At 35.3% G+C, this 26,169-nt stretch overlaps 1 protein-coding gene across 5 annotated transcripts in view; it reads right to left on the bottom strand.

Moving 5' to 3' along the window:
* Window positions 1–26,169, bottom strand: part of LOC110101998 (probable inactive ATP-dependent zinc metalloprotease FTSHI 5, chloroplastic) — a 107,557-nt gene that overhangs the window by 26,151 nt on the left and 55,237 nt on the right. For all 5 annotated transcript variants that reach the window (XM_028692385.1, XM_028692386.1, XM_020830120.2 and 2 more), the window contains exons 16-17: window positions 12,244–12,303; window positions 11,979–12,086 (exon numbers count right to left, since the gene is read on the bottom strand). In XM_028692385.1, the coding sequence (XP_028548218.1) occupies window positions 11,979–12,086; window positions 12,244–12,303 (168 nt within the window). The remainder of the gene's footprint in view (window positions 1–11,978; window positions 12,087–12,243; window positions 12,304–26,169) is intronic.

Raw genomic sequence — 26,169 nt, forward strand, 5'->3', positions numbered from 1 at the left:
TTAGGAGGATCGGGTTTCGTAGGCTTTATGCCTTTTGTTTAGTGAATTCTTTTGATTGTAGGCTTTGAAGGTCTAATATGAATGTATTAAAACAAATACATCGGTCCCCACAACCGTGTACCTATTTGAAGGTTTGAACCCTGTCAACTTCTATTGATCCGTATAGAAGGATCAGGTTCGAACTAGAACTCACTTATCGACCCGCGCAGCATTCCTAAGCGTCACGTGTGCACCAATAACATGCTCGCCGGGGCCCATGCGGGTGATTTTTGTATACCCCTTTAGTGTACCTATGTGTATACAATTTATGGTGCACGTGCAGAGGTATTTTAAAAGTATTTGTAGACGCCTTCTGTCCTCTAGTACGAGTGTTGCGGATCCGGTGGCGTGGAGTAGCAGCTTCTGGATCAGTTGTTTGCTGCTTTGTACAGGTTGATTGTCGTGCACTATTTGTTGATTTTTGTAGGCGGATCATAGTGCACTAACTAATCTCCTGCCTTTGGGTCGTACAAGCTTGCACTTTGTGGTCTTTTGGCATTCTGCTTGTATATGACATTTAGTGCATATGATGGGTTCCCCACGACGGTCTGTAGATGGTTGCACTTGCTATAATTTGACCATCTTTATTTGTGAAAAATTATTGTATTTGGTCAGCACTGGATTGTTATTGATTGTAGGAGTGTCATAGCACTCATCAATTATCACGGGTCAACACTCATAGGCTTGTTGTGTCTATATGTATGTTAGCACTAATCATTGGGTGAATCGCATTCATTGCCAACTCTTCCCTGCCTATTGATTGATAAATTGTTGCATCGCTCACATGCATTTTAATATCTATTTGTACTCTGATGTCAACTACGGGAATATTATAATGTTCTTGCTATAATGATCTTGCAAATGTCTATTATAAATCTTCTAGCATTGCAAGTCATTACTAATCAACATTGAAAATTTCATTCAACATAAGCCTCCATTGCTTATTTGATTCAATTCACTTGATTAGATTGAATCTTGCGTGATGAATTGGCTTCTCCATTGAAATGACGAATGCTCATTAAAGACTTTGTGTTGTAAGCATGAGGATATTTTTGCATTTCTCCATTTGATCCTTGTTGCATGGTCAACGTTTAAGAATGAGAGCTAGAGAATTTTATCCATCATCAAGCATTGCTTGCAATCACTCTTCATTTTATAGGTAATTATTGCTTAGTGACATTTGCATTCTAATTAACATGAAGGTCCTTCCACATTCAATTGAGAGCTTCATATTTTGAATGCAAGTACATTGGTTGGAATGGGATGTAGGAATCAGAAGTCTCTCATATATGTTCCTTTGCATTTAAGTTGGAGCTTACCACTTGTAATCTATACAAGTTAGATCTTATATGGTTCATTTGAAGTTCTTTGGGTCACCATCAAAGTCAAGTCCAAACTCAAGTTTGAGTTTGTCTAGTTCAAGTTTTGCTCCAAGTTTGAGTTCAAATGATTCGAATCATGACTCTTTTGAGTCAAATGAGATTCAAATCCAAGCCTTGTTGTAGTTCAAGATTTAAGTCCACAAATAATCTTGTTAAGTTCAATTCAAGTCTGAGCCCAAATCAAGTTCTTCTTGATTGAGTTTGATTGAAGTTCCATAATGTCCAAAATTGATTCAAGTTTGAGTTCTTGTAGTCATTTGCAAGTTCAAGTGTGAGCTCCTTGTCTTGAGATTAAGTTCATATTCAATTTCATTTCAAATATTTTTATAGTTCATCTTGTGTCCAAATACAAGTCCGAGTCCTCTGCTTCAGTTCAATTTCAAGTTCAAGCTTACTCCAAGTCCAAGCATAGTCCATTGTTATGTTGTTCAAGTTCAAGTCCCAAATAAAGGTCCTCTGTAATCTTTGAGTTTAAATTCAAGTTTAGATTGAGTTCATTTAGTGTCTTTTTGAGTTCAAATGAGTTCAGGTACAGTCCCGTATTCACCCGAAATTTCGACAGCCTCCCGGCGTATCCCCCGTTTAGGGGAAAACTACGAGAAAACTGGGTCTTTCCCACCACGCGCAATAAAGGCGTGTATGGTAGAATTAATAAAAATTAACTATAACTAATTATATTTAATAATAATTAATTATTAATTAAAATAATTAATTATAATTAAACTAATTAATTACAATTAATTAAAATTAATCATAATCAGTAATTAAATATGATTATTTATAATTAATTAATAATTAAATATAAATAATCATAAGTAATTATTAATTAAGATTAAAAAATTAATGAAATATAATTAATTAAATTAATCATAATTAGTAATTAATTATAATTAATTAACAATAATTAATTATGAATAATCATAGATAATTACTTAATTAAGATTAAAAGTAATTAAATATAATCAATTAAATTTAATCAAAATCACTAATTAATTATAATTATTGGTAATTAATAATGCTTAATTATAAATAATCATAGTTAATCAAACATGATTAATTAAGACTAATAAAAGATCAGAGCAAAATTTTGAGAGGATTTAGCATACATCCTCTATTTCCTCCTCTCGGTTTCACGGGATCAAGCCGAAGAAGCGCGCCTAAGGGAGAAAGTTACCTTCTCAGCTAACGAGCTCCTGTTCTTGCGTCCCGATCAAAATGTCGTGACTACCGAACCGAGAGGCAGGGGAGGTCTTCGAAGGAGCAAAGCCGGGGAGGAGGCTAGGGCAGTCGGCGTGATGTAGGGGAGCTTCGTCTCTCTCTCTCTCTCTCTCTCTCTCTCTCTCTGAGGATTGGGGCTCACGGTCGGGAGCAGGAGAGGGTGAGATCGAGCTGAGGAGGTCGGAAGACAGTGAGGTGGTGGCTTTGGCTTCGGTTTGCTATGGAGTTTGCGTGGAGTTGGAGAAGGAAGATCGGAGAAGTGTCGAGATGGAGTTGGGAAGAAGTCGGCTAAAGCTCACGAAGGGGGAGAGCGACAGGCTTGAGGTTGTCGGACTGGGGTCGGTTGCTAGTGCGGAGGTCGGGTAAGGGAGGATTTCACGCGGCTTTGACGGGATCGGGAGAAGGTTGGAGTATGCGAACAGAAGCCGTGGGAGAGAGCAGAGAGTATCGTAGGAGAGGAAGTCTCGTGTGCTAATCCCTTGGCTTCGTTCGGTATTTAACGATGCTGAGGGAGGCTTGATCGAGGTGAGCATGGGTGAAGCGACTGCATTCGGCGCCGTTGCAGGGATTTGAGCGGGACTTGAGTGGGATTTGGGTAGGATATCGGCATGGGCTTGTACAGGTAATCATTTTAAGCATATTTTTTATTTTGTTTTCTTTTATCTTAATGCAGAGGTCAACATAGCCTTTTTAGTATGAAAGAGAAAAACAAGTCACACGAATGGTGGGGGAAATATGAATAAGCTTAGTTTAATCTTGTTTGAAAAATGATAATAATAAAAATTTAATAGTGATTTTAAAATTAAAATATTACATTTAAATTAATTTATTTAATTTAACCAATTTACATTAAATTTATTAAACTAATTTTTTAATTATTTAAAGGATATAATAACTAAACTAGCTAGTTTTTGAAAACTGAGATCCATTCAACTATTTCGCGGTTGAACTGCAGGTTTGAACTAATTTTTTCCAATTAAATGTGAAAACAACTTTAGAAAAAAAACGAAACAACCGATTCCCAGTTGAACTATTCAGTCCAATCCAATTTTCAAAATAATGCAAATATCTCGCACTAGTAAAGATTGTGGCACATGTCCCATGAGTGAATGGTTAGCTTAATGACAACACTATTATATTGGCCTAAGCCTACAATTTCCCAAACGTCTATGTCTATGCACATAAGGCACACCTAACATAGTGCAAAGCCCTCTAATGGCTAATATTAGCTTAAAATTGGGCCCCTAGGGAAAACTTTTGCCCTATGTTTGTGAGATTCCTTTGTATGAAGCAACTCATGATAATTGACAATAACTCTTTAGTCATGTTGGATAGACTACATCCACAGATTAAATAAACTAAGTTACATGACAACTTGAGATGATAAAATCATGAAATCTTAATTGAATACATCATCATTTCTATCACAATTCGATTTAAACAAATTGGGCCCCTAGGGAAAACGCTAAACATCATATAGCCTACCAACCAATTTTATCAAAATTTCACTCTCGCAAAAGAGAGGGCTAATTAATTATAGGGGCTTTTGCTTATGAAAAATCTCAAACCAAAACATAAAGTACTCAAAAAATGTAGGAGAATATTTGCGTAATATCTTATCTAATATCCAATCAACCTTCAAATATTTAGCAAAGAATCACTGATATAAAGGGCTGGATAGGAAGTATTTGAGTCCTAAAATCATCAAGTTCAGCCAAGAATGAGATAAGCAAGAACAAAATGAGTGAACCTCTCGCACAACGTGGGCTAATACCTTACATAGTGTGGTTTGGACCCTTTTACAATTTCCCATTGTCATTAACAAGAAGTTATGAAATACCATTTTTGGTGCAATTTAATGAAAAAGGAAAATCTGCTTCATTATTGTTGTCCAGCATTGTTATCCCGACTATTGCGTTGAATTTGTTCTATTAGTGCATCAGCATCTCTACAAGATAAAACTTGAAATATGTCTGAATGATAACATTTGACAGTTCAAAGGGTGAAACAAGTGTATGGAGCTAGTGTTTATGCAAAGTTCGGGGATGATTTTGTTACAGAACCTTATATTTACAATGAGGTTGTCTCCGTAAACATTTCTGAACAAAAATGTTCACATTTGAGCAGAAAAATTCATTCAGGTCTACACGGTAAAACATAATTATAAACCTTAATAACACCCACTTTGTTGTGATCCACAACCCCTCACTCATTGGTAATGTGAATTCTAATTCCATCATCCCCACTCACATAAGAAGAATGAAATATAGAAGACCAAGTTCTGTAGGAGAAGGTCAAAGTTACAAATTGATCAATGATATGGATGACATAGATATAAACGAAAGATCTCAGTACCTTTGTTAGTAAATACAGACCATATTCAGGAAAAAAAAATCATAAAACGCCTAGTGCATTAAATTTTCAAAACCATAAAGGGGGAATATTCTCTTAAACAGTTGCAGACTGTTGACCAGATTATCAAATGGCTAAAAGCCTGCTTGCTTGTTACTTATAAGATTTTAAGCGAATGATTCTATTCAGTTTCAGGCTTTAAAAATTGCTAGCCACATATGAAAGGTGAAAACAACAACATCAAGCATTTATCCCGCTAAGAATCTTTTTTCTCTATTTTGCCATATAAGAGTTAAATTCTCATTTAAATCTAATAAAGAAAGATCATTTCTAATATTTTCTAACCAAGCCTTTTTTAGGTCTACCCCTACCTTACTTAACATAAGTCAAATCTAATACGTCTACTTTTTTAACCAGGTCATTGGAAGGCCATCATTTTATGTTACCAAACCATCTAAGGCGACTCTCTGTAATCTTATCTTCCATTGGTGCAACTCCAACCTTTCCACGTAAATGCGCATTTCGTATCCTGTCTCTAAGAGTGAAGCCACTCATCCACCTAAGCATTCACATCTATGCAACACTTAACTTAATATTATGCTTCTCTTTTAATGGCCAACATTATACACCATAAAGCATTGTAGGTCTAACCACCATCTTATAGAATTTTCACTTAAGTTTGTGGGGGACTTTTCTATCACACAACAAGCCCGATGCATTCCTCCACTTCAACCATCCAACTTGAATTCTATTGATAATATCTCCATCTATTTCACTATCACTCTGAACAATAGACCCCAAATATCTAAAATGTGTACTCTTATTAATGACTTGATCACCCAAAGTAAAAATCCCCCCCACTAGATCTATTATTACTAAAATTATATTTCATATATTCAATTTTAGATCTACTCAAACGAAAGCCTTTAGACTCTAAAGTTGACCTCCATAATTCAAATTTACCTTCAACTCCCTCTTTAGTCTTATCAACAAGAAGAATATAATCAACAAAAAGCATACACCTGGGTACAACCCCTTGCAAATGTCTAGTGAGAACATCCATGACTAAATCAAAAAGATATGGGCTTAAGGCTGATCCTTGATGTAATCCAACTAAAATAAAAAGTACTTGATCAAACCACCTTTTGTTTGAACACAAATAATAGCTTATGCATATATATCTTTAATGAATTGGATATAAGCAATATTACCCTTTCTTTTCTAGAACTCTCCATAGCACTTCTCTTGGAGCTTTATCACATGGTTTCTCTAAATCAATAAATATCATATGTAGATCCTCCTCCTTTTCTTTATACTTCACCATCAAGCCTCTCAATAAATGTATAGCTTCCATAGTAGACCTACCTAGCATGAATCCAAATTGATTTTGATAAACATCAGCATCACGCCACAACCTATGCTCCATAACTCTCTCCAATAGGTTTAAAGTATGATACATTAACTTAATTCCTCTATTATTCGCAAAATCTTGTGCATCACCTTTATTCTTAAAAATACAAATCAACACACTCATTCTCCACTCATATAACATCTTTTTATCCTTCAAAATAATATTAAAAAGTTTAGTAAGCCAAGAAATTCCTTCATCTCCTAAGCATTTCCACACCTTTATTGGAATATCATCAATTCCAATAGCTTTTCCATGCTTCATTTTCTTTAAAGCCTCTCTAACTACGGTTTTACTAATACGTCGATAAAAACAAAAATCTTTATTTTCATTTAGGGTGTTAAGGTCACTAAAGTCAATCAGATTTTAATAATCTTCATTGAAAAGTTTACAAAAAAATCTTATCCACCTTTGATGAATATCCTCTTCTAATAAAAAGACTTTTTGATATTCATCCGTAGAGCTGTCAACATTTGACCTGACCCGAAAACCCGACCCGAAAATTTCGGGTTCAACCCGAACCCGAACCGGGTCGGGTTTGGGTTAGAGATTTCGACCCGTTTATAAAACGGGTCAGGTTCGGGTTGACCCGGCGGGTTGCCGGGTTGACCCGCCAACCCGTTTTAACCTAACCACGCGGACATGACCCGTTGCGGAAGCGCCTTCGCGCGACCCCCCGCATTTGAACCCGGGTCAGTTCCGGGTTCGACCTGAACCCGACCCGTGACCAGAAATTGACACCCCTATTCATCCGTAATCCTCTTCACTTCAACTAAATAATTATTACTCTTATCTCTTTGTTTGGCTAACTTATACATATATCTTTCGCCCATCTTAATATCTAATCTACCATATAAATCATTAAAAGCTAAAATCTTTGCATCGCATTTTGCTTTTTTAGACTCCTTAAGGGGCTCTTTATATCTTTCTCAATTATCAAAATTTTTATATCAAAATCAATTTTCATAACAAATCTTCTTATTTTTTTATCTTTTCTTGCACATTTTGATTCTGCCACTAACTATTTTTACTGTTAAGAGTTTTTCTCTTTGATACTCCAAACACATCTTTCGCAATATTGTTAATATCACTAGCTACTTTTTTCCATATAACATTAGCTTCCTTATGCACATACAAGGTCTTAAGATCTAGTATCTCACTCTCAAAAATATTTTTGTTAATATTCTTTAAAAGTCTCATCTAATACTAGAACAACATTTGCCCCTTCACCTAAAAAATGCAAAAATAATAAGCGATGTTAAGTATATAAACATTTACTCGAAATAATTTTATAATCTTTGCAATCTAAACAATCTATTTTTCTTATAAGAAAATAATCAATTTAAGTTTTATTATATCCATTCTCATAATTAATGAGATTCTCGTCTCTTTTTTTTTAAATAAGATATTAGCAATTACAAAATCATAAACTAAAAAAAATTTATATGATCTTACACCTTCATTAGTCGCTTGAAACACAAAGCCACCATAAATGCTTTAAAATTATCTATCTCTCCACCAACATGTCCATTTAAATCTCCTCTAATAATTTTTTTTCTTTAAGATATCTTTTATATTAAATCTTCCAAGTGATTCCAAAATTTTCATTTTAGACCTAAATACAAATCTAATTGAGGAGTATAAACATTCATAATATTAATAATCTTAGCATCAACAATTATTTTTAAAGTTATAATTATATCTTCAATTCTATTAATTTTTACAATATTATCCTTTGAACTCTTATCTATAATTTGTTATACCGGTCCAAGCGGGACCGGCCCAGGCGCAACGAGGCGGAACTTCCGCCTCCCATTTCAGCCGCAGGCCCGCCTGGATCAAACAGGGCCGAATAGGAAGGTTTTTGAATGGATTTTAGGAGGGAAATTGAATGTAGGGACTGTTTAGGGAATTCCATTTGATTGGTATGCATTAAATAGTTTATTTTCCTAGGGTTGGGTTATCTTGAATTTGGACTGAAATTTGAGATCTCTTATATTTAAGTTTTCTTTGGGCTTTAGCGGCGTCTAGAGAATTGGGAGAGATCGATCCTCCTCTCAAATAGAGGATCAATTGTATCTTGCTATTTTATTCATTGTCTAATGGAATACAAGTCTCGCTTTGAGTTTTCTTTCAGTTTTCCTCTTAAAATCTGCTGTCTTACAGCTGTAAACTGCAGTTTTTCTGTGTTTTCCTGCTGTGGATATCAGTCCAGTCACTATTCTCGTTATTTTTTCAGAAGATTGATAGGACATACTCGCAATCTACAAGTGTTGCCTGGAAGGAAATTTCATGAAGGGGCTGAAACCGGAGATAAGAATAACAGTTAGGGGGCTCGAGCCAAGGAACCTAGGGAAGGCTATGGAGCTGGCGCGGTTGGTGGAAGATCAGAAAAAATTAGAAAGATGAGCTCGAGGAAACTATTATGGAGGATCATATAAGATGACTACCACATTCTTACCATCACAAGGGGCGGCGCCGGGGAGTCTGAAGGAAGCGCCAATGGAGAAAACTGGATGGGAAAATGGGGGACAATTCAAAAAGCTGACAGAGAAAGAGTTGCAGGACAAGAGGGCAAAGGGGTTATGCTTCAGATATGAGGAGAAGCACATGCCGGGGCATAGGTGCAAGGACCGAACTCTTCAGGTTCTCCTTGTCTGTGAAGATGAGGAAGACGAGGAGGGAGGTGGAAGTAGATTTGATGAGGAGGAGAAGCTGCAGCTGGATGTGACAGAAGTCTCTCTGAACTCTGTTGTGGGATTCACTTCGAGTCACAATATGAAAGTGAAAGAAGAGATAGCTGACCGTGAGGTGATGGTGCTAATTGATAGTGGGGCTACCCACAATTTCATTTTCACTCAGGTCGTCAACCAACTGGGAGTGAAATTGGTGGACACCGGTTGTTACGGGGTGATGATGGATACAGGGAAGGTGGAGAAAGGCCAGGGAATCTGTAAAGGAGTGGTGTTGACCATCCAGGGGATTCTTCAAGTAAGGGGGGACTTTCTCTCACTAGAGTTAAAAAACACTGATGTCATCCTGGGGATGAAGTGGTTGCAAGCCTTGGAGGAAACTAAGGACAATTGGGAAGCACTCTGTTAGACCGGTCCACTTGACCGGTCCAGCCGGTCCGCACGGGACTGGCAGTTCGCGAAATGTCGCGCGATCTCCGCCTCCTGCGGAGATCGGGCGGGCCGACAGCTCAAACGGAGCGTTTTAGGAAGGATTTTTGGGGGGTTTCAGAGGGAAATTTGAATGTAGGGATTGTTTAGGGATTTCCTTTTGATTTGTATGCATTAAATAGTAGATTTTCCTAGGATTTGATCATCTTGAATTTGGCTGAAATTTGAGATCTCTTAGATTTAGGTTTTCTTTGGGCTCTAGCGGCGTCTAGAGATTTGAGAGAGATCAATCCTCCTCTCGAATTGAGGATCAATTGTATCTTGCTGTTTTTATTCATCTACTAGTGAAATACAAGCTTTCCTTTGAGTTTTTTCTCCGATTTTCCCAGAAAAGTGCTATTTTTCTGCTATAAACAGCAGATTTATGTTGTTTTCCTACTGTGGACAGCCATTTGGCTGCTGTTGGTTCGCCGATTTTGGTTAGGTTACTTGCGAACTCAAGTATTTCCTATCACACTCACGATGGAATTAATGGTGGATGGGAGAAACATGGTTATAAGGGGAGATGCAGGGCTATCCGAAGTCATAACGCCACTTAAGACCATTGTCAGGGATATGCAAGTGGGGCAAGATTATATGGTGGGACTACACAAGCTGAATGTGATTAGGATGGAGGAGAGAGGGGATGTTTCTCTTTCCGTGCAGCCCTTGGTTACACAATATAGTAAGGATTTTCAGTCACCTCAAGGATGGCCACCTCCACCGGAACACAAGCATATCTCCACCTTGAGGACAAGGTGGATTTCTGGGAGGGGAGTATTATTAGACCGGTCCAGCCGGACCATGCGGGACAGGTCCACGCGTAACGAGGCGGAACTTCCGCCTCCCGTTTCAGCCGCACGCCCACCTGGATCAAACAGGGCTGAATATGAAGGTTTTTGAATGGATTTTAGGAGGGAAATTGAATGTAGGGATTGTTTAGGGAATTCCTTTTGATTGGTATGCATTAAATAGTTGATTTTCCTAGGGTGGGGTTATCTTGAATTTGGGCTGAAATTTGAGATCTCTTATATTTAGGTTTTCTTTGGGCTCTAGCAGCGTCTAGAGATTTGGGAGAGATCGATCCTCCTCTCGAATAGAGGATCAATTGTATCTTGCTATTTAATTCACTGTCTAATGGAATACAAGTCTCGCTTTGAGTTTTCTTTCAGTTTTCCTCTTAAAATATGCTATCTTACTGATGTAAACTGCAGTTTTTCTGTGTTTTCCTGCTGTGGACAGCAGTCCAGTCACTGTTCTCGTTGTTTTTTCAAAAGATTGATAGGACATACTCGCGATCTACAAGTGTTGCCTATCATAATCACACCTACATCATTTACTAATACAAGTCTTATCAGAATAGTGTAGTTTAAATACAATATCATCAATCTCCTTAGCCTTCTCTCCAACGCATTTAGTTTCTTGAATGCATAAAATATTTATTTTCATATGAATCATAATATCTATTAATTTCATTAATTTATCAGTAAGAGAACCTATATTTAATGTTACTATTCTAATTTTAGTTCCATTGACTAGTGCAAGGGCACCTAAGATTATCTGACAATTTTATACTGGTCGTCGACTACCTAATGCAACCCTTCACTTTTTTTATCCAGAACATGGAACTTGGCAACAATAATGTTCACATATGAAAGATGAAAAAAAAGGAAAATTAGAATTACTGGATGGTGTAAAGAGCAAAGGTTCACGAAAAGAAAATTAAATATTGTTCACTGCACGCAAACCCACACAAAACAACAATCCAATGCCTTTTCTCACTATCCCAAAAAATGTTTGGGGGGGTGGGCTGTTTGGTTTGAAACAAACTGAGTATAAAATATTCCAAACACCGGATTTTGAAAATATTGGTGTTTGGTTTGAAGTAAAAACAAAAGTAGTGTAAAATTTTGTTGCATTTAGAATCCACTCCCTAGTTCATTTTTTGGGGTATTTGGAATCTTCGGATTTAGGCAAGCTTCAAATATACTGAAAAATTCATTGCAATTGCGGTCATCAATGTCGGCCGCCAACGTCGACAAGGTCGTTTCTAATATTTTCTAAACAAGTCCTTTTATGTCTATCTCTACCTTTTCTAAAATAAGCCAAACCTAATACATCTTCTTTCCTAACTTGAGGGTTGAGTTAGGAAGTCGACAGCGAACGTAGAATTTGTGAATAATAATAACATGAGTCCTTTTAAGACTTCAATATATAATAAAAGAATTTGTACTAGAACAACCTAGCCTATACTTCAGCATTAATTATAAACGTAAATTATTATCTACCAAATAATCTACAAAAAGTTAGATAAATGTCTCTATCTAGATTCAATTCAGAAGAAGCAGTTTAGATTCTCATTTGGGCCCTATAAAACCAATAAACGTTGAGTGAATCAGTTGAAGATAAGGTACTAACCTCTCCTGTCAGATTCTCACGTTCAAGCAACTGTTCCACAATAATCTGAAGTAATTGATAGTTTTTCTGAAGCATTATTCTTGCTTTTTCATAGGCTAAGTTATGCATCTGAACAAGAAAGGTGTCAAATGGTAAGTATTGAGACACCAGAACCATAAAAGCTAAATAAAAAGTTCATTATGAATAATGCAATGGCAAGTTACAGCCCATATACTTGCAACTTCTTTTTTGAAGGAGAAAATGTCAACAGAAGCAACATCTTTACCTCTTCAACTTTAGCAGCCATATCAAACTCATGCTTATTTCCCATACTTAATGTTCCAACCTGCGTCAGTGCACAAAACATAATTAGATGCACTACTAAACGATGCATCAAAGTTCATATACTCAATGCAATTATTAAATAATCTAATATTCACTTCTAGGAGAAATCATTTGCAACATGTATCGAATTATAATTTATTCAAGTGGACACCATGCAAAACCAGATTTAGGCTTCATTTGGAGCAGCTTTCTTACTGCTTTTTAAAGCAGCTTTCTAGTATAAAAATTTCTTGAACTATAAATTTTTGTACTAGAAAGCTGCTTTAGAAAGAAATAAGAAAGTTGTCCCAAACGAAGCCTTATTTCAACCACTCAAGAGATCTAGCTAAAAACAAAGAAACACGGAAACACTCCGTTAACAAGTTCTAGCAAATATCCAAGTACTATTTAGCGTTTCGTTACAACCTATACACAATATCTTTCACAAAAAAACCTGATGCAAAATTCAGTACTTATTGAATTGAATAAACTGAATTCACTGACTAAATATGAATTCTTAGGCCTTTCATGTGAAATTTTTAAGAGGAATATGATGAATAAGTAATCAAAGTTCATTCAAGGCATGAAAGCCTGTTTGGACAAAAACATGGTTTTTTATGGAATTTTAGAGGTGAGGGCATAACTTTGGTTTAAAAGACAGCCTCTCTAAGATTATATGGTTTATGCTAGAAAAGGACGGGTCAACAAATCTATAGAGTACATCATTCTTCATTCAAAGAGACCCCTCATAAAATATCCAAAATGTTCAAAATAATGTAAGCATAAACTTCCTCTAAAAGTTCTTTATTTTCATTAAATTTTACTTCAAATTTCAAACATTTTAACATATAGAAGTATATTTAAAGATTAATCTGATTGTATATGTATAACTATTTAATGAATAGCTGTTTAACATTTCAATAAAAGTTAAATTAAAACTAAGTTAACTAACTATTAATTTATAACTAATAGCAGTTACTTAACAGTCATTTCATTATTTTATTAATATTCCTGTAGCTTACCCACTTACATAGGCATGCAAGAGCTGGATAGCAAAGGACTATAATCAGCGATTGAGATTTGCCTTGGGAAACATTAGGTGGATTTAATGTTATTATTGTATTAAGTGGCCTAAAGCACTCAAATACAGCATTTCCTTTCCATTTTCTCCTCCCATCCTCGATGCTTCTGGTTCGAAGCAGGCCGTGGGTTTCAGGTGAGTAGGGAGCTGGAAGAGGCGGGGCTGCTGTGGAAGATTGCTACAGCTATTGCTGTTGATTTCTTAGGAAATAAGACATAGGAAAGTGTTTAGGAATTCAAAAAATCTGAAATCAATAGTTATATTTATAATTCATATTTGAATGTATGAAATCTGTTGTATGGAAAATTAATATTCATAAATCTGTTGTATGGCAAATTAATACTACTGAAATTGTGTGCAAAAATTTGTTGTATGGCTGAAAGTATGCTGAAATTAGCAAATGCTTAAATATGTATGGCTAAAAGTTGTATTGCTGAAATTAGTTTTCTTATTTCATTAGGAAAAGAGAGGAAAGGGAGGAGGTTGGATTGAATGAAAAAGAGTATAATTGATGTGGTATATAAAAGAAAAAGGAGTCGGAGAACTTAAATTAAACAAAGTTACCGATTGTAAGGGAGATACCCAAACGATGCATAGGAAATAATAAAAGTTTATATAATTGTGAATTCATATTTCTTATGTTATGATAGCATTCATTTCAATTTATTCCAATTTTGTTGATTTATTAATTACTATTAATTACATTAGCATATTGTATGATTGTGAAAAGTGTCAAAATATTATATTGTTTCTTATACATTGCTTACATATTTCACTGAGTCATGTCTCATTAGCAGTGGTTGTACTACAGGTAAGGGGAAGGAGCCAAAGGAGTAGTAGGCAGGATAGTTAACTATACGTTTTGTGTACATATACTTTTGGATGTACAAAAAGATCTGAGTAGGAGTTGTACATACACTTTTGAGGATGTGAGTAAATTTTAAAAGTTAGTAAAGCTTTGTATTTCATTTGAGATGTGTATTTTATTTGAGGTAGATTATATATGCTTCATGTTGTTAAATACAAAACTTGATATATTAAGAGATTTTGAATAGGCTATTTCTTACTTCCTGATTCTGATAGAGGTATTTCAGAATGAGTATTAAAAAGAAGGTATGTTCAGATTCTTCTTTTCTGTTACACTCTAAATTGACTATAGGAAGTCAAAATTGGGTGTGACGCCTCACCTCAAATATACAAAATTATGATATTTTAGGAAGATTTAGGAACCATGTATCCATTGACCCAAATCAAGTTGTCTTCCTATGTGTCATCTATGTTACATATTAATAGTGAGGAGCCTCAAAAAGCAATCTCCACCAGTAGTAGGGAATCCGACCAAAGGACGTTAATATATCTAGCCATCAAAGTTACATATTAAATTCTTGCGTATTCATGTGTAGTGTTTTGTTGTGCTATCACAAATAAACAAAAAGGATGAGTTTCACTGCAAGTGGTTAGCATCAAATACACATGCATGACAGCAGAATGGAGGAATGCTTTTAAGATAGAAAATGGAAAAATATAAGAAGCTTTGAGTTAGCCAATGCATCAGCACGTATTAGAGTGATACCTATGTACTTCATTCTTCTAAGGGTATCTATATCTATTTTGAGGACATTCTGATATGTAATATACTAATGAAAACCATCTTACACAATAAGATTCTCATGTTCTTATGCTTTGAGAAGCGCCTCAACTGACTTACAAAAGTAAATGTATATGAATTCTTTGCAAGTCATCTTTGGTTTTCTGTATCTAATGTAGCTTTTTTAATCTGATATGTAATATGCTAATGAGAACCATCTTACGCATTAAGATTTCCAAGTTCTTATGGTTTGAGAAGCACGTTAACTAATTTACAGAAGTAAATGTATATGAATTATACGCTAGTCTTCTTTGGCTTTCTGTCTCAACTGCTGAGGCAAAGAAGGCTAAAACTATTTTGGAATGGCCTTCAACAACAAAATATATACAAGGCTAAGAGTTTAGATGGATTAGTATACTTTATACGATATTTGAAGGTGAGATGTAGCATATGCAGTAACACTTAAATGTTGTCCATTGTTTACTGCACGGGGCTTGGCAAAGCAATTCTTTCCTTATTGTATTGAATAGGATTTCCAATATGTCACATAATTTTTATGCAACAAGCCAGCTGAAGAATACCATACTGCAAAACTTTTCTTGATAAGCTTGTGATACTCCATGTCTTCCAAAGTAATTTATATATAAAAGGCTGTCAGGTTCATTGCTTTCAGCTTGTGATACTACATGACTGCATGCTTAAGTTTGGTTCAAAATTTACAGTACGGTTAAGTATTGGATAAGAGGATATAATGCATTGATATAAAATTTCTTAAATGAAGATGTGCGCACATGTATCACTCAAATCAACTCCTTTTTGCCTTTCGCTTTCATATTATATAGGTACACATTCCCCTTTTTCCTTTCCTATAACATGCCATTTTGGACTTTAGCTTTGATTTATGCCTTAGGATTTTGACCTATGACCAAACCAAGGCTCACATTAACCTATAATTGACTAGCAGCTCATTCCACAAGAAGAAATAAGGTTAAGCAGCGTTACCTGCTCAATTTCAACGCATATTAGCATCCCCTTTTTCTAATTCCCCCTGAATGCATACTCTAGCATCAGAAAAATGATTAATATGTGCTTTCCATGGCTGGTTTTTTGCTCAGATTTCAAATTTGAAAGTTGCAACATTGACATGACATTTATCTGGATAACTAAGACTTAACAAAAAATTGGGTTAATTTTATACCAATCATATCTTGTAATCTAAGGATGAGAAATCTTAGTTAAGTGTTGTAGAGATGAGGATACTCAGGTGGATGAGTGACTTTATTCTTAGAGACAGCATATATACGTGAAAAGGTTGGAATAGCTCCGGTAGAAAATAAGATTAGAGGGAATCGATTTAGATGGTTTGGTCACATAAAATAGCGGCCTTCCGATAACCCGGTGAGTGCAGGCAACTACTCCAGTAATGCAAAAGAAAAAACCTTATCTTAAGCTGCAATCTGTTGTCGTGAATACATCCAGTCAGAACATAATCCAAAATGAAGTACATGAAGAGTACAATACTGAAATTCATGATGCAAGTATTAAGCTTTCCAGGAAAGCTAGAAGGAAGGCCAACGCTCTCTTAGGAGCTAATGGATGGATGCCCAATACACTTCAAGAATTATCGTCGCAATTAGACCAATAATGGTTTTAAACCAAAGAGGGTAAAAAGAAATGATGATAAAAAAAATTAAATAAGTCTTTTTAGGAGACTTCTCGTAAATAGTTACAACCACTAAAGAAAGAAGAATCTGCATCTTCCAAAATATCCAAGATACAAAAGGCTGTCAAAGACAAAAATTTGCAATGAAGGCTAAGAAAATCTATCAATAAAGCCATTTATTCAAATATGGCTCGACCTCATAACAATAAAGTTTTAACAAAATCTTATAGAGAGCCTTCTGATAATCTACATGCAATAGACTATAAGATAGGTCAATACCCATATTACGGAAGAAAACAGTTGGGGGAGCCTTCTGATAATCTACATGCAAAAGACTATAATAGAAGATATGATAAATGAAAGCCCCGACAATGATATCATAAATTTAGTCATTCAAAGGTACATTTCGATGTTGGTGGTCGTCAATATGTGAAAACTAAAAGACAACAAATTTGGGTCTCAAAAAGATCCAAATATCTTGAAGCTCATAAAGAGGATCATGATAAGAAAATCTATAAAGGGCGACTCGAATCTCAAGTTCAGAAGTTTTCCCACAAAAAATTAAAATTTATATTTAACCACCTTAATATACTCGGGATCTCTGAGAGGAGGTAATCCATGGCTGCTAATCAGATTTCCTATACACTACGTTCAATTATTGTTAATGTTGGTAGACTGAAACCTGAGGTATACTCGAGACGACGGAACCATTGGATCTTAATTATGTTTACCTCCATTTTTCCCACAATTGAGACTAAGCACCTAAAAATTTTTCATCCTTAATCGAGAGCTCTATCTTACTTGTTAAGGGGGGTAATTAACTATGAGTGGTTGTGCTCATGTGAAGAAAGGATCCCATATCTACTTAAACCCTGACATTACCCTTAGGGGAAGTCTGGTTAATTATAATCTGACTTATAAAAAATTGAAACCTATGCCTGCAAAGTGGGATTCACGCATTTGTGTTATTTTTCTTGAGCCAAAAGATTTCTTCTGAGGATAGTGTCAAGATTTAAGTATATCTGATAGCCTTACTTCCCATGAGCATAAGCACTCATGATCAATTACCACTCTTAACACGTAAGAGAAAACTCTCGATTAAGGATGAAACTTTTTTAGGTGTTTAGTCTCAATTGCGGGGAAAATGGAGGTAAACCCGATCAAGATCCCATGTTTTCATCATCCCGAGCATACCGTAGGTTTTAGCCTACCAAAACTAATAATCATTGACCGTAGTGTCCAAGAAATCTGATTAGCAGTCATGGGTTGCCTCCTCTCAGGGATTTCGAGTAGACTAAGGTGGTTAAATTTAAATTTAAATTTATTGAGGGATAACTTCTGAACATGAGATTTGAGTCACCCTTTATAGATTTCCTTATCATTGTCCTCTTTATGAGCTTCAGAATATTTGGATCTTTTTGGAACCCAAAATTGTTGCATTTTCGTTGTCGCATACTGACGACCACCAACATCAGAATGCACCTTTTGAATGACCAAACACATGATACCATTGTTGGGGTATTCGTTTATCATATATTCTATTATAGCATTTTGCATGTAGACTATCAGAAGACTCCCAACTGTTTTCTTCTGTATGGGTCAATTTTATGACAGAATTTTCTTAGTCTCGATTGTATGGAGGAAATTTAAAGTTTATTGTTCTAAGGTCGAGCGGTATTTAAGGAAATGACTTCAATGACATTATTCTTAGCCTTCGTTGGAAATTTTTGTCTTTGACAGCCTTTAGTATCTTGTATATTTTGGAAGATGTAGATTATTCCTTCTTTGGCAGTTGTGACTGCTGATGAGAAGTCTCCCAGAAAAACTTCTTTAATTTTCCCTTATCATCATTTCACTTTACCCACTTTAATGGTTCAAAATCATTATTGGTGGGTACATTTGCCTCGAACTGCGGCAATGATTCTTAAAGAGTATTGGGCATCCAACCATTAGCACGTAAGCGAGCATTGACCTTCCTTTTGGCTTTCCTAGAAAGCTTAATACATGCATCAAGAATTTAAGTATTGTACTCTTTAGGCACTTCATCCTGCATTATGTTCTAATTGGTCAAATTCACGACAACATATTGCATCTTAGGGTAAAGAGTTTTCTTTTGCATTACTGGAATAGCAGCAGGTGCTATAGAGATCCTTGAAAATAAGAATGCACTCTTGGGAGCCTTCTCATTGACAGCTTCAGTAATAGACTTCTTGGTGAAACCTTTAACACTAGGTACGTTGACAGTATTCTCAGGAAGGAACTACTGGAACTGCATAACTTCAAAAATGATTCTGAATTGAATGGTCGCTCAAGCGTAGCCCATGGTTTAAAATTGCGCAAAATGAGGCTCGCCTTTGCGCAATTCAAGTAAAAAACGCCTCGAGTTTTTTTTATGAGGCTTGCGCCTCAACTTGGTTGAGGCCCGCCTTGAGTCCCTCCTCGCCTCACTGGCATTGAGGTTAACGCCTCACGCTATACTTATAATTAAAACTTACATAAATCTTGAAGTAAATGCCCGACATTGGACTCTATAAGGAAAGGAAAGGGAAGCCACAGTTCACCATAATGTTGATTCAAATGAAGAACCCCTTATGATGTGACAGTGCTGAATGACTTTATGAGTTCTTATATGATATGCGCATCGATATTTTATTTTGGAAATTGGAATATATGTTAATGAAAAGTTACTGGAGTTTTGGGAAAGATAGAATTTTGAGTTGAACTATATTTCATATTGTCTTATTATTGAGATATTTTGATTTCACTTCATATCTTATGCTTTTTTATTTACTTTATCCATTATCACAGCATCTACGTATATAAAAAATTTATCATTTTATATTTACGCAATCTTTTGATTTTGAGGCTTACGCCTCAAAATGCCTTGAGGCTTATGCCTCGCCTCACGAATGAAAACGCCTCAATACCCGAATACGCAATTTTAAACATTGGCATAGCCTATGTTTAGAATGGCTTGAGGGAACTGCACTCTAGCTCCCTCGCCTAAGTTCACAGTCATAAAGGACTTCACAGGCGTCATATAATCAATATGTCAACAGAACTTGCAGGGAATAAGTCAACCTGAATTTTGTTGGAAAAAAAAAACATAAGCTTGCGTTGAAAAAAAAAACATCCATATTTATTTTATGATGTTTGGTTATTTGAGACGAAATATAAAATTTCTTTTCATCCAAAGAAGAAAAAAAATCCCCAGTAGAGTCGCTAGAAATCCGTTGGCTCAAAAAATGACACGAATGCATAAATCGTACTTTACAGACATAGGATTCTATTTCCCTTAAATCAGATTATAATTAACCAGATTTCTGCTAAGGGTAGTGTCAGGGTTTAAGTAGATCTGGGGTCCTTACTTCCCAATGATTTCTGAAATTGGGCGGATAAGCCGTTGGCCATTTGTTGAACCATCTAATGGGATGGTTAATAGCCAGTGGGGCTATTGAACCATTTAAAGCATCTTAATGCCCTACTTGAGTTAAAAGCTCGCATTAATGAGCCCAGTCTAAAGAATCACCGTCACTGAGCCACAATCTAAGTGTAACTATCCAATCTGCAGGGTTATGATCAGATGGAAAATCTGAATCAAAATAAGGCATAGAAGATGATAGAGTAAATAAATCATCGTAAATATCCATGTCAATCAACATTTCCCAATGCCAAAATAGTCGATCTGAAATTGAAACTAACCGCAAATGATCAAAATCGTCAATAGCCTTCCAGATATTTTCTTTTGAAGGCTCAGTTCTGAGCATTGATGAATATCTCCTCCAATCAAACATTTTACCATAAAAAGACAAGAAAAAATGGTGAAATTGCAACAACTTCATTGCGTGAAAGTCACATAATGACTTCGTTGGGACGCAATTTGTTGATTGACTTAAAAATAAATAATAATAATAATAATCATAATATAATGATGAATAAAAAAAATGAAATGAATGAGAAAAAAAAAAGAGATGAATAAATGCATTGCTACAGAAAATAAATCCCAATTGGACAAAGCAATGCTCTTCATTCTGCATCAACTCAATGAATTTTGAGGCCTTTCGTGAGATGGCACGTTGTAAGAAATACAGAACTTTGCTCAATATCTTACATTTCGAGGACATATGATCGAATCTATTTTGCTCATTCAACACAAAATACAAGTGCTGCAGCTAGATTATCATTTTTTTAGGAAATTATCATGTTCCATAATTAACTAATGCAAAGCAATACAGAAAATATTATCTTTAAATGGAAGAAAGGATGCTGGAGATATGAATAAAGTCCACCATACTTCACCAGATCATGCTCTTATAAGTAAAACAATGCAAATTCCATTAGTTAGATTTTAATGCTTTTAATGAGAATGTGAATCATGGAAGTAATTCAAAACATTTCCCCGTACTCAATACATCTGACATTTCTAGAATATATTATTAATGTTCTTTTAAGCACAACCTCTTTAACTAACTCAGATACAATACTTCTACTATACTACTCTCTCTTGATTGATGTGTTGGCCTATTTAAATTTAGAAAAAAAGAAGAAGAAAAATGAATGAATGCATTACTTCGATTTGAACCCCACTGATATGGTTTTGTGCTCAAACAACACAGCTTTTTTTAATTAGTCAGCAAGGTTGTAGAGAGGCAACAAATGGATCCAAAACTAGTGGATCAAGCCACTACGAAAATTAGGTCAATTAGAGACAAGTTAAAGGCATCTCAAATTCGTCAGCAAAAATATTATAACTCAAAGCAAACAATGACTAAACTCGAAGTGGGAGAATTTATATTCTTAAAAGTTAGGATGATGAAAGGAATCAATTTGGCCAAAATTAGAAGCTAAGTCCAATATATATCAGGTGATTTGAAATAATCGAAAGGATTGGGGTGTGACAAACATTGAAATTTATCACATGGTGCTTTTATCGTAGGAAGAGAATTTTATTGATTGTAGAGTTTTTGCTTTAGTCATGGATGTTCTCACTATGACATTTGCAAGAGGATGTACCTTGGTGTATGCTTTTTGCTGATGATATTCTTCTTGTTGATAAGACTAGAGAGGGAGTTGAAGGTAAACTTGAATTATGGAGGTCAACCTTAGAGTCTAAAGGTTTTCGCTTGAGTAGATCTAAAACGGAATATATGGAGTGTAATTTTAGTAGTAATAGACCTAGTGAGGGGATTGTGACTTTGGTCGATCAAGTCATTAATAAGAATACACGTTTTAGATATCTTGGATCTATTGTTCAGAGTGATGGTGAAATAGATGGGGATATTTTCAGCAGAATTCAAGTTGGATGGTTGAACTGGAGGAATGCATCGGGCTTGTTATGTGATAGAAATGTACCCCTCAAACTTAAGGGAAAATTCTATAAGATGGTAGTGAGGCCTGCAATGCTTTATGGTGTCGAATGTTGGCCATTAAAACAGAAGCATAATACTAAGTTAAGTGTGGCAGAGATGAGGATGCTCAGGTGTATGAGTGGCTTTGCCCTTAGAGATAGGATACGAAATGAGCATATACTTGAAAAGGTTGGAGTAGCTCCAATAGAAGATAAGATTAGAGAGAGTCGCCTTAGATAGTTTGGTCACATAAAACGGCGGCCTTCCGATGACCCGGTTAGGAGAGTAGAGGTATTAGATTTGACTTATGTTAAGAAAGGTAGGGGTAGACCTAAAAAGACTTGGTTAGAAAATATTAGGAATGACCTTTCTTTATTAGATTTAAACGAGAATTTGACTTTTAATAAGGACACAATGGGAAAAAAGGATTCATGTAGCCGACCCCACGTAGTGGGATAAAGGCTTCATGTTGTTGTTGTTGTTGTTGTTGTAGAGTTTTTGCTCACGAATGATTTACTCAATCCACAAGTAAAAGTACCTATTTAAAGTGAATTTTAAAAATCTTTCTATATTTGCAAATCAAATTCCCTATAAAACTCATGTAATAAGATTCTAGTTCTTTTATTTGGGATGATTTAGTCATGAATAAGATTCATCCTACTTTCATTAATTTGTTAAAGGATGAATCAAATGCTATTAGGATGTAATCCGTTTTTTAGTTATTAATGAAGCATTTTCTGCTTTTCTTAAAAAAAAAATTCCCTATAAAACTCTAGGGCGTTTTTTTCCTCTCATTTTTTTTACATTATGGAATTTATACTCATGTAAATATTAGACTGTTGTCAATGGAGAGCTTACTTCTCTTTATTAATTATGTGGATGTCCATTAAAAATTTTATAAAGCTCCAGCATATGACACTTTATTGTATTGTGGTTTTTTCTTTCAAGCTAACAATCTAAAGAGCATTTTCATCATCTTTGAAGCCATCTCAGGTCATATAATTAAATTCTTAAAATCATCTTTGATCTATCTTGGCAAAACTCACAGGCTGGGTGCTCAGATAACCAACACTATGGGTTCTTCTCCTATATCCGTTTCATTTACATTCTCAGGCATTCCTGTCTTTTCCACATATATATATATATATATATATTGCTTTAAGGAATCCTCTTATTGAAAAGATTCAATTGAAGCTTTTATCTTGAAAAGGTTTTCTCTCAAAGAAGGTAGGATTGTGCTTATTAATATAATTCCCCTCCACAACACTTTCTTTTTGGTTCTCAATTGGATAATTAAAAAGATAGATCGTATTTAAAAGGATTTTTTCTTAGAAAGGCAAAGCAACAGGTAGAGGATTTAATCTTATCAACCATAAGAATTTTTGCAAGCCTTAAAAGAAAAGTGATCATGGTATTATAGACTAACGTGCTGAACGTCCCTTTCATTATCAAATAGATTTGGACGTATATTCAGCTCAAAATATGGTTCCTTTGTTGAAGACATCATTCGAGATAAGTATTTTAGCAATCTGGCCTGTTCAATTTCTAGACTAACCATGTTTCTCATTGCTATGATTTTATTATAGGTGTTAGTAAAGCTATTTATTAATTTTTTCTTATCAATTAGATGATTCCTAATGGTGAAATTATTAACTTTTTTATGGATAAATGACAGTTTCCTTGCTGTTCAATTTAAAGACCTTTCAACATTTGTCATGAAAAATAATAATTTTGTTACTTTATATTTTATTCCAGAGCTCATATGGCAAAGCTTGGAAAGAGATTATTCCTCATCACCAAAGCAATAAGAAGGAACTGCTTTACTTTCTCATCAATTGAATTAATATCGAAAAAAACCCGTTCATCTCTTTTTCCAACCAATGGAACATTCCCGACTAACTATTTCTAATCTTTCTTGATGGATAAAGATGTTCGTAATCCCGGAGGTTTTTCGATTTCGAGAAGTACTGTTCCTCTGATGCGACCAAAAAATATAGGAGACCCTATATCTCTTGATCACAAAAGACATACGGACTTCTACCGACGAAAATGACTAAAGATGAGGAAGAGGGACGAACAAACTCTTACATTTCAAATTAAGAAATAAAAAAAAATTAAAAACACAAACTCGACTCGATCTCAAAGACACCCTAAAGTTGCTTCACTGTTGAGAAGAAGGATACAGGTGGATTGACACTTGCGGAGAGACGAAAGAGGTTAGAAGCCCGAGAAGAAAGGGTGGAAAGAGCCCGTAGGATTTCCGGAGGGGATGAGAAAAGAAGGGTGGAAAGAGCCCGCGGGATTTCCAAAGCAAACCCGTAGGTTATAGCTTCCAAAAATAACTTATCATTCAACTTCATAACTATTTCAAACATTACAAGTCCCCCATATATATATGTATGAAAGGGAATACAAAGAGACACATTACATTAATTTTAACACAAGAAACTAAGCATCAAAAGCATTAAACCCAAATGCTTTTCACGCAAAAACAGCCCAAACCAAGAAACCGAAGAGGTAGCCGCGGGAGCCAAGGAGGCCGAGCGGGAATCAAGGGGGCACGGTCACGGGAGGGAGCACATGCACGGGAAACCAGCAGCCGGCCGGAATCCAAGGGGGCAAAAGCATATAAAGCCATGGTGGATTTCAAGGAGCCACTATGGGAAGACTAAACAAATAACTTGGGATTCCAAAAGCCCTTTTTGGAAACCCAAGAGACAACTTTAAGACATTAAAACTTAAAACATAAAAATACATTTAATAAAAAGATAACTATGAACTAAAATCATAGCTAATAATGAGCTATATTTTAGTTCCATTTAATGAACTAAAATCCAACTCATAAATGAGCTAAAATTCCAGCTCAATTTTGATTGAGCCACTAGACTCAAGGGAAGCCAAATTTGATTTATTTTGGACTCGTGTTGACCCCCCCTTTGTCTACATCAAGCCCCCCCCCCCCCCCTTTGTCTACATCATCCTCTCAAAACAAAAATGCTTGGATGGATTGATTATATAAGGAAAATTCCTAACAATATCTCTTCAGTTAACTATGTATGAAGTGCAATCATAATTTCGAGAATGATTTCCATATCTTCTTCAGTTGAAGCATACTTTTATATATATGGAGGAAGTTCTATAACATCTTTGGAGTCTCTGCCCTATGTTGATGACATGGACTTAGTTGCATCCATTTGGATATGAGTTGATCAAATAAGGAATTTCAAGGTCTTTGGGATCTTTTCTCGTCTCCTATTAGTATCATTTGGAGTAACTTGTTGATGACATGGACTTAGTTGCATCCACTTGGATATGAATTTATCAAGAAAGAATTTTGAGGGCATTGGAGGATCTTTTCTTGTCTCCTATTAGTATGATTTGGAGTGAAAGGAATTATAGATTCTTTGTAACAAGAGAAAAGATGGAAATATCCTTTCGTTTAAAATGATTAATCTGCCATATTTTTAGATCAATGATACAAATGGGCGAGAAGATCAATAGAATCAATAAAAATAAGAATGATATTCACTTTCCAACTAGCCTTTTACCTAGAACAATTGGATATTTCTATTTCTTCTCTTTTAAATTAGGCGTTCCTTTTTTTTTTTAACCTTGTATTCTTATTTGTAACTTTTATTTCTAATGGTAAGAAGGGTTCGACCAGCATGCAAATGTACAAAGGAAGATATCACGAACAACGTCAAAAAAAGGCAGAAGACCAATAGTTCAACCTGAATAATATCTAATAGCTATAAGCATTACCCAAACCCAAATTACACTGTCAATCCTAGGGGCTTCGCTTCTTTTTCAAGGAAAAAAGAAAAATATAATTAATATGTCAATGGCAATCCTACACAACCATAACATATTATCTTCAACACATTGATTAGATGCTAATTTCATATTAGTTCAATAACGAATGGGTAAAATAAGGCAGAGGACTCCAAGAGAACCACGGAAGGAGTTATACAACAATAACATCAAGCCTTTGTCCCACTACGTGGGGTTGGCTACATGAATCCTTTTTCGTCATTGTGCTCTGTTAAAAGTTAAATTCTCATTTAAATCTAATAAAGAAAGATCATTTCTAATATTTTCTAAGTCTTTTAGGTCTACATCTACCTTTCTTAATATAAGTTAAATCTAATACCTCAACTTTCCTAACCGGGTCATTATAAGGCCACCATTTAGTGTGACCAAACCATCTA

This window comes from Dendrobium catenatum, unplaced genomic scaffold (assembly GCF_001605985.2).
Source record: "Dendrobium catenatum unplaced genomic scaffold, ASM160598v2 original_scaffold_186504, whole genome shotgun sequence".
NCBI lineage: Eukaryota > Viridiplantae > Streptophyta > Magnoliopsida > Asparagales > Orchidaceae > Dendrobium > Dendrobium catenatum.